Below are 9446 nucleotides of genomic sequence, written 5' to 3'. Positions count from 1 at the left end.
TGACCTTTGGTATAAAACTTCATATATTAATAGAGACTGTATGCCAGCCAGTTTACCTTAATGAGCAGGTCATGTGTGTAAATCATGCTCTATGTGTGTGTGTGTGTGTGTGTGTGTGTGTGTGTGTGAATATGTGCTGTGTCTTGGAAGCTCAGATTTGTCACCTGTGAAACTCCAGATAAACTCTAGCATGTCTCTTATCACAGCTCAAGGACAGAGAGGGCCGAGAAAGAGCGTTTCATCTGGACAGACCTCTCACAGAATGATACATGACTGAATTTGAATACCTCTGCCATGTTACACTCATCACTGATTTTACATGAAGAATCTTATTTAACAAACGACACATGTTAATAGTCACTGACAGCAGTTCACAGAATTTTTTAATGACAGTGAACAGCTATTGTAATTAGTAATATACATGAGTAATATAGCTGACCCTCATAAAAGTTGACACTTTTAAATGTGTAGATTGTTCTTAGACTTTTTGTTTTACTATACTATACAATTCTTTATTAAACATCTTTGAACTGTTTTTATTTTTTTGTCCTGTCCTTGTTCATCTTGCTTGTTTTTAACTCTTTCATCACTGCTGCTCTACTGCAATGTAAAAAATGCGGCCTGCAAAGCTAAAGACCTTTGTGAAGAACAACCAAGCCATAACACCAAACTTCACCAATGCATACCAAAAGAAACTTATGCCATGTTTAGATAGTGATAACACACCAAGGCTGTGGTGATATTATTTATTCCCCGTAAACAGACTAATGTTTTTGCCTTAGAGGTCACATATCTAATAATCCAAAAAGAATCTTGGAAACATGCAGCGTTCAGGAGTTCTCACTAGAAGATCAGGAATCTGTCTTTATTATTTGTTTTAAATAGAGCTGTTCTGAGTATGTCAGAATATGAAGGGCATTAGAAAGAAAATTAACAGCATGGTAACCTCACAGTTTTCTTTTATTTAAAATTCTATACAAATCTGCTTTAGATACATATTTTACAAGTACCAGAAAACTCTAATCTTAAATTAAACATGAAATATATTCACTAACATCACTTATCTTTCATAAAAAGTCACATTTACATTCAAAATGACTTACCTCAGCCCTCATCAAACGCATTCAACTTTAACTTGCTTTGAACTCGTTTACCCACAGACAGAGCGAAGCTGAAAACAAAACTGAATGGAAAAATACAATTCATCTTGTATTCAGCAAATGCTTAATGGAACTAGTACAGCCCGTGACAGTTCAGGTTCACCCTGCTCTTCACTATTTTAGGGCATCTTAGGCATCCTGTCCGCTAGTTACTCTTACATATTGCTCAGTTTATACATCTGCCAGGACAGAAGTGTCTTTTATTAGTGAAGGAAGGTGATTCATAGGGTCCACACAGGTCAAAAAAGAGCCAGGACTATCTGATGTGGGGGTGAAATGTTGGTCCTGATGTCATTCTCTCAGTGGAAGGTTGCTGTTGTGTAGAGGAGGGTTGGTTGGTTAGTGAAACTGAATTTCTGGAGTTCCACCGGTAAAGCGTCCGTTCTCTGAGTCTTTGAGAAGCAGCGTCCTCATCTCGGTCCATCTCCGCATGCTTCTGATATCGCTGCTGAAACACCAACCAAAACTGATCTTCCTGCAACAAACAGAAAACAACAGTGTGTATAATTTAAGCAATTTGCTGGGTTTCAAAGTTGCAAGGTTTTGTCCGCTGGAATTGGCAGCATTATTACTTGTGACTCATAAAACACAAAAGGGTTGTTTCTGAACAATATACTGAACCCTTTTTAACCAAACAAAAGTAAATAAAAAGCTATCAACTTCTGTATAACTCGCGCACAACATTCTTGTCAAGTCATATGTGAGGAATAAACTGGAATTTGTGTCATTATTCACTGCAAATCCTCACATCCATTCTAGATCATCTGTTCATGGGTGATTTATGAAAGATGTCTTTTCAAATTCAATTAAAATTTCAATTTCAATTAAAAACAGATGTTAACTGAAATAGAAATAGTGTACACATACACATACATATGCATACATATAAGAATTTAAATGAAAATAAATGGTGGCAACATGGGGTTAACTATGTGAAATAAAAGTAGTTTTAAGTACAAAAATTACTCAAACAAAAATACATGGTCTATAAAGGCTAAACAGAAACTAAAAAAGAACTCCTATTCACTGTGATTGAGTGACCAGTTTAACAGAAGAAAGTCAAATGGACTATTTTCATTTTTTGGGTGAACTTTTCCTCTATGCTTTACAAAGGCAAATCAGGTGAATGGGATTTGTGTGTGTGTGTGTCTGTGGAGTTGAAGTCTTACTGGAGTCTGTTGCAGAGATGCAGGAACGTCACGCTGCAGTCTTTTGGGTTTGGCACAATACGACTCCAAATGCTGGAGGTCACAGCCACGCACACAACACTGCTCTACGATCCCTTTCCCACGAGAGCGGGGGCCGCCACTACGGACTGCTCCAGGTTTGCCTAACCACCAACACACACAAAGCAAACTGCTTTTAAATGCCTGTGCCCGTTACATTCATGTGAATTAGCTGCAACTCTCAAACTGCCAATATGGGGTCATGCAAAATGTGCCATAATGTTCCTTTTAAGAAAAGGAGTGAGAGAAAATGTGAGCGAAAAGTGTCAAGGCGGCCTTGGATATGGAACAGGGTGAAAAGGCCTCAGTTAGCAGAAATAAAAATGTTGATATCAACAACCGCAAATCAAGAGTACATGTTGGTGTGGTGAATTATATTGTCATTTATTAAATGTAACTTCATACCACCTACAACAGCAGTCGGTTACTGTTTGCTATTGGTTGGTTGATCTGCATCAACACTATAATGATAAAAGCTTGACTTGATAACACTGTCTTTATCTTTAGGGCAAGGCCACTTTTAATACACTGATATTAAGTGTTATGAATATGATATGGTGTTATGAGTGAGCTTAATGATTGAGACATGCAAGTCACTGTGTCCCCACCAAATGGTACATGATAAGTAACCATGTCAGGGTTTGTCCCACTTTCAGCACATGCATCTTTGAAAATGCAGGACTTAAGAAGCATAAGATGATGTTAGTCATCTCACCTCTGTAAAAGCCACGGTCTCCACACACAAACTCCAGGTCAGCAACTAGTTCTCGCCCACAGCGTGCTTTGGCAGCCTCGCCGGCATCTGGCAGGGTCAGGACGCAGTACAGGGAACAGAGGACACACACACTTCGCCAGCTGGGCACCTGCTTCACCAGAAACAAACACTCTCAGCCACCTGCATCTTATCAGACAGATACTCTTCTTTTTGTCAAAGCAATGGATACAATTCTTGATGGATGACGCACTGAATATTTTGTTTTGCAAACCTTACTGATTTGAAAGCATGTAAGAAAAGTCCAGATGTGAGATCCTTCAAATACTTCATTTCCATGTTGCCTTACACTTGAAAATAAAGGTTCCAGTGATTCTATGGAACCATTTATATTCCCCAAACAGTGCTTTTTCCTGTAGAACTTTTTAATAATCTAAAGGGCCTTTCTTCCACTAGAAATAACTTTTTGTGTAACTGATAGGTTCCACTGATGTTCAGGTTCTTCATCACGTCCCAAAAACTAAAAGATTTTACTTCCTCTACAGTCCAAAATCTGGGTGTTATATTAGACAGCAACTTGTCTTTTGAAAACCATATTTCCCAAGTTACAAAAACCGTGTTCTTCATTAAAAACATTGCCAAGCTACGAAACATGCTACCTGTTTCTTATGCAGAAAACCTAGTTCATGCATTCATGACCCCTAGACTGGACTATTGAAATGCACTTCTAGGTGGTTGTCCTGCATCTTCAATAAACAAGCTAAAGGTAGTCCAAAATTCAGCAGACAGAGTCCTTACCAGGTCAAGAAAATAATCAAATTACCCCAATTTTACAGTCCCTGCACTGGCTACCTATTTATCAGTTACAAATTATTATTACTTACCTATAAGGCCCTAAATGGTTTAGCTCCAGCGTACTTAACTAGCCTTCTACCACGCCACAGTCCATCACGCACCCTAAGGTCTCAAAACGCTGGACTTTTGGTAGTTCCTAGGATAGCAAAGTCCTCTAAAGGAGGTAGAGCTTTTTCACATTTGGCAACCAAACTCTGGAATAGCCTTCCTGATAATGTTCAGGGTTGAGACACACTCTCTCTGTTTAAATCTAGATTAAAAACACATCTCTTTCACAAAGCATTCGAATAATGCATCTCATAATTTGTGACTGCAGTTGTATATGATCAAATACACATTATTATTCTTTAGCTTAGGTTAAACCAATTAATTTTACTTTGTTGAAACAGCAGCTACGCTAATTATGTCTCTATTTGTTTCTCTTTTTGCCTAACTAGGATTTACACAAGCTCCAGTCTGGATCCAGAACACCTGAGATGAGATGAAGCTGACCCCTCAGAGCACCCCAGATGATGCTAACCCTGAATCAACAAACAGAACTAACAAATATTGCTACAAGTGTGACTGCATCATATAATTATTGCTGTTAATAGTGTTCTTCATTTAGTTGACTACGTCTTGTATTAATGTTTCTGAAAATTCATGTCATATGAGCATAAACTGAGTCACCACTTACAAGCTACTACTAAATATTGTAGAAATGTAATTTTGCTATAAAGTTTCTTTGCAATGATTGGTATCGTAAAAAAAAGAGATATACAAATAAACTTTAATTTAACTTATTCTAAGAGTGTACACAAAAAGCTGATGACTCCTAAGATGACCTTTTGCAAAAGCTGTTATAACCTTTTGATATGATGTCATGGATTGGAGATCTATATTTTTCTACATCCCACATGACAAATTGACATCATAATAGCTCCCTGACATGCAAACCTGCATTGGAGGCAGTAATTGTTACTCATAAAAAGGTAATTTGACTCATCCATGGAAACTAGTTATTTAGCAAAAAAAAAAAAAAAAAAAAAAGAGTTTATTTTTTACTAACTTTTGAGTCTAAATAACCCAAAATGAGATAAAACAAAATTAGCATGAAGTGATCTTTGCTACCCTAATTCTACACCCAGATGACATGCAACATCTGTAATCATCCTTAGTTTCGAAGTCTGATCCCAGTTCAATACAATTTTCTATGGAAGTGCATGTGGAATCTTACCTTCAGGAATTCTCTAAGCATCTGAAGGTGTCTGGCATGACAGATAGACATTCCGTCTGATTGCATGTCTTTTTTTTCAAGGTATGGTCTCTCTAAAGAGCTACTGACGTTCTTACTCCAGTGTGCTCTTATAGGATGACCAGGAGGGGACGGACCAACAGCACACACACACACACACAGACACATCCTACAACTCCTAATCACAAAGCTTGTCTTTTATTGGAGATGCATGAAACTACAAAAGAAATCAGATTAATAAACAACAATAAAACAAAAGTGACACCCTCATGTCTATCATTAAATGCTCAGAAAATTTTAAAGGGATGAATTTATCTGACAGATATTTTCCTTTATTATGTGCAACTATATACAGCTTTGAATTGTCATCATTATCTTATATAACGTCAGTTTCAAGATTTTCTGCAGTATGACATTGAAATCCATCATAAGAGTGACGACAATGGAGAAAGAAATTATCATGAGTATCTCTCAGCGAGAAAGCAGTTAAGTGATTTTGGAGTGTGTAGGTTTCAGCTGAAATGATAAATGAAACTAAAGATAGATGTAGGAACGCACTTGCAAAGCTTACAGATAAAATATAGACAAAACGTTATGTTAATATTCAGACGTGTGAGTACATTATTAACTTGAGGTACGAGGCACAGCAGTTGGTTTATGAAATTAAATGACTAATGCTCAGTACGACATAAAACCTTTTATTTGAACTGAGAATGAATGTATAATAATTGAAATTCTAGAAGCTACAATTAAAAATTAAATACAAATTGATTTTGTGGTAACTGTCCAAAACCAAACAAATTAGTCACCGTATTTATTGCACAAACATTATTTTCATGAATCTTTTTGGTCATAAATATTTTATTTAAATGACAGTATTTGTTCTTTTAAATAATAAACATTTGAATTATTTTTTTTTTTTGTCATCATTTACTCGCCTTCAAGATGTCCCAATGCTTTATCAATTTCTTTCTTGTCTGATGAACATAAAGAAGAGATTCTGAAGAATGTGGCTCGTATACTATGCAGGCCAACGTCAACCTGCAACTACCCACATTCTTCAAAATTATCTCTTGAGTTCAGCAGAAGAAAAATTTACACAGATTTGAAAAACTGGCACAGAACTTGAGGCCGAGTAAATGATGACAAAATATAATTTTTTTGGGATAAACCCTTCCTATATGCTGTTCACATTAAATGATGCACTAGCAACTTGTATACCTCCTGAACTGACATCTTTGACGCAGTCTGATCCTCTAAATCTGATCCGTTGGCTTTGTGTTAAAGATGCTGAGCGCGGCTTCCTTCTGTCTCAGCCGAGCTCGTAGGTGGTTGATTCTCTCCTCCTGGGCCAACTGTTCGAAATCAAATGCAAGACAGCTCTCAGCCCTGGGGAGCAATGCACCCTCTAGATGCTCATTGTCATCCTCGTGCGTCTCTCTTTCTCCTCCTGCTGCTGCTGCTGCTTCAGGCTTTTCTGAGGCAATAGAAGACATGTGGATGATCTGAAGCTGCTGGAGGAGAGTTGGCTGGGAACTAGATGTCTCTTGATCCTCAGGAGGTTTGGGTGGGCTACTCAGTGACCTGGACTCATCTTCCTGTGAATTCAAAAGCAAAATTAATTAATAAATATGAGATTGCAAAGGTTTTGAAACCGCACTAATTACTTAATCACTGTCCTCTTCAAAACTTGTTTCACACAGAGTAAAGTAAAAGATTAAAGCTTGACCTTTTGACCCTCTTTGTATTTCCAGCATTGCACAGGCATTTTTTCAGAGACTTTGTGCAGAAGTGGTGAAATCTGTATGTTAATGTCAAGATCTCTGACTGGAGTCTGAACATCCTGTCTCTGTGGATTGGAAAGAGACGTAAAAAAGGAAAAATTCAATAAAAATCTGTATCACAACCTAAAGCAAACAATGCACAATATCTTACAAAATGTAAAGTGAATAACTAAAAATAGTTATTTTATCTGAACATTTATCATTTAAAAATGATGTTGCGCATGAATTTATCTGACAGATTAAGATCATTTATGTAGAGACGTAAACAGCTTTGAATTGTCATCATGATCATATTTAGACCTGCTTTCAAGATTCTCTGCAACATGACACTAAAATAAATCTTAAGAGTGATGATAAGAGAAAGAAGTTATTATGAGTATCTCTACAGAAGACAATAGTGTCTTTGTTCATTCAATTCAGTTTAATAACAGTGTCTATGTTGCAAAGTTAGTGTCATTATCCAGCTTATTTCAGTTCAAATTTTGTTCTCATCTGACACTGTCAGTGCAGCTAAAAGGACAGATAGCCCAAAAATAAAAATTCTTTCATCATTTACTCACCCTCAAGTTGTTCCAAACCTAAGTTTCTCTCTTCTGCCGAACCCAACATTTATATTTTGAAGTGTTGGTAACCAAACAGTTGCAATAAGCTACTGACGTCCATAGTATAATATTATATTATATATTATATATATATATATTTTTTTTTTGGTTACCAACATTCTCAAAAATATTAGTCTTTAGTGTTCAGCAAAGGGAGGGGGCATACAGATTCATATCCATAAGGGTGAGTAACTTATGATAAAGAATTGCATTTTTGGGTGAACTATCTATTCTAAAATTTAAAAATGTGCAATTTAAATCCCAAATGAGAATCAAATCACATTTACACCTCCTGGCAATAATATATTTTCCAGCACAGACTGAAAACTATAATAAAAGATGGGAAGTGTCCTACCTTGCTCTGTTGTGGTCTGGGTGAAGTGTCCAGAAGCGGTTGGGCCTGACAGCTAAGTGTATTTCTTTGGTTCTGTTTACTAGGAGAAACAGGACACACACCTGAAGGTACTGAGGGAGAGTTTTGGAATCTCACTCGCCTGCAATGTGACTTCCTCACTGAGAGGAAGATCTGGCCATTATACACAATAATAGCATTCTGCCGAACAGATTCCCTGATGCTGGGCAGAGAGGCAGCATCATTTTCCAACCCTGAAAATTTTATTTTAGGCTTATTGACTTTTAAAATAGTTCTTAAGACCTTATAGGCAGTGATGCTGGAACTCACAACAGGCAGTGAAAACTGGCCTGGAGTTATTTTGGAGACCAGTGGCCTCTGGATCAGTGGGACCGGTTCTCTGCTGTCCTTGCCCGCAGTCACTTCTTTTTCCCGGAGCTCAACCGGACAGATCCACGTCACTGTCTGTGGCTTCTGTTTCTCTGATCCATGCGGAAACAGAGCCCCACTGATCTTCTTGGCTGTGGAGCTGGACAGGGACTGCAGAGGCATGTTTTTGACACATGCTTCCTTGGGAATGTACACCACAATGTTTTCCATGCAAGACACTCAGAAGAGTTTGAACCTGTAGGATTGGTTGAATAAAGCCTTCATATTGTTGCAATCTGTTGTTTTATGTACGAGTATTTACTTATCATCTGTGTATTTTGTTTTCACTAAATACTTAACATGTGGAGGTCGCAAATGTAAACTAAACGTCTTAGCATATAAAATCAAGTTAAATACGAGTGCCTTTAACAGAAAACGGTAAAATGGTAACTAGCCAACATCCTTGTTATTTCAGTTTTTTACTAACGTAACGTTACTACTATTATGTAACGTAAACAAACAAAATTAGGAGAGATGACGCTGTATTAATGTATGGTATTTTGTCTGAAAAGATTGTTACGAGGTTGAACTTCCTGGATTTATCCTTAAACACGATCAACGACCTGACAAACGTACACGTTACAGGAAATAAATACCAAACCAAACTGAAAACAAATGTTGACATGTAACGTTACCTAAAACAGGTCACTTGACTTGGGGTATAAGCGGTTAAAATCGTGTTTTCACACCAAAGACCACAACTTTAATTCACGCGAATCTCTTCCGCAAAAATAAACCTGTTTCTTTTGAACATATGCAGCCAGATTCAACACTTTGCACTCGGCGAGGACTTCCGGGGTTTGTTGTCAAAATAAAAGTCATTGTTCTACGTCGTATGCAATCCTAAGTAGACAGCAGACAGGAAATCAAAAAGTTGGTTATTTTTTTAGTGAATAGTTTATTATTATGCAATTTACCAGTTTATTACCTGGTTATTGTTGATAACTTTTAGTAATTACATTAAAATATTCACACCAGTCGCCTGATGTTAAATGACCGCTCTTCAAAGTCAGGTGGATTCTGGTTGGCTGTCAATGTTTTTTATCGTTCATCATCTGGGGGAAAACAACATAAAAACTGAAACGTAAAACA

General features: G+C 37.2%; 2 protein-coding genes across 4 annotated transcripts; both read right to left on the bottom strand.

Moving 5' to 3' along the window:
* Positions 1-942: 942 nt before the first annotated feature.
* Positions 943-5483, bottom strand: LOC113107146 (insulin-like growth factor II). 2 transcript variants are annotated; one of them, XM_026269429.1, is made up of 4 exons: positions 5170-5483; positions 3102-3252; positions 2330-2490; positions 943-1635 (listed from the first exon to the last, which is right to left on the bottom strand). In XM_026269429.1, the coding sequence occupies exons 1-4, from the start codon at positions 5353-5355 to the stop codon at positions 1417-1419; spliced, it is 717 nt and encodes a 238-aa protein (XP_026125214.1). In that variant the 5' UTR covers positions 5356-5483; the 3' UTR covers positions 943-1416. The 2 variants fall into 2 exon arrangements, with proteins under 2 accessions (XP_026125214.1, XP_026125216.1); XM_026269431.1 differs by having other exon boundaries at positions 3102-3249.
* A 386-nt stretch (positions 5484-5869) lies between these two features.
* LOC113107145 (uncharacterized) lies at positions 5870-9168 on the bottom strand. 2 transcript variants are annotated; one of them, XM_026269428.1, is made up of 4 exons: positions 8990-9168; positions 7929-8550; positions 6917-7036; positions 5870-6785 (listed from the first exon to the last, which is right to left on the bottom strand). In XM_026269428.1, exons 2-4 carry the CDS (start codon positions 8523-8525, stop codon positions 6444-6446), a joined length of 1059 nt encoding a protein of 352 aa, XP_026125213.1. In that variant the 5' UTR covers positions 8526-8550; positions 8990-9168; the 3' UTR covers positions 5870-6443. The 2 variants fall into 2 exon arrangements, with proteins under 2 accessions (XP_026125213.1, XP_026125212.1); XM_026269427.1 differs by having other exon boundaries at positions 7929-9168.
* Between the last annotated feature and the right edge of the window lie 278 nt (positions 9169-9446).

Source organism: Carassius auratus, chromosome 8, assembly GCF_003368295.1.
Source record: "Carassius auratus strain Wakin chromosome 8, ASM336829v1, whole genome shotgun sequence".
Classification (NCBI taxonomy): Eukaryota; Metazoa; Chordata; class Actinopteri; order Cypriniformes; family Cyprinidae; genus Carassius; species Carassius auratus.
This window is presented reverse-complemented; position numbering and strand designations above follow the sequence as displayed.

Coding starts and splice junctions, on each gene's coding strand:
- LOC113107146 (XM_026269429.1), bottom strand. CDS start 5,355: ATGTGTCTGTGTGTGTGTGTGTGTGCTGTTGGTCCGTCCCCTCCTGGT. Junction 3,253..5,169: donor TGCTTAGAGAATTCCTGAAG/GTAAGATTCCAC, acceptor TTTCTGGTGAAG/CAGGTGCCCAGCTGGCGAAG. Junction 1,636..2,329: donor CATCTCTGCAACAGACTCCA/GTAAGACTTCAA, acceptor TGTTTGTTGCAG/GAAGATCAGTTTTGGTTGGT.
- LOC113107145 (XM_026269427.1), bottom strand. CDS start 8,525: ATGGAAAACATTGTGGTGTACATTCCCAAGGAAGCATGTGTCAAAAAC. Junction 7,037..7,928: donor CCAGACCACAACAGAGCAAG/GTAGGACACTTC, acceptor TCCAATCCACAG/AGACAGGATGTTCAGACTCC. Junction 6,786..6,916: donor AATACAAAGAGGGTCAAAAG/GTCAAGCTTTAA, acceptor TTGAATTCACAG/GAAGATGAGTCCAGGTCACT.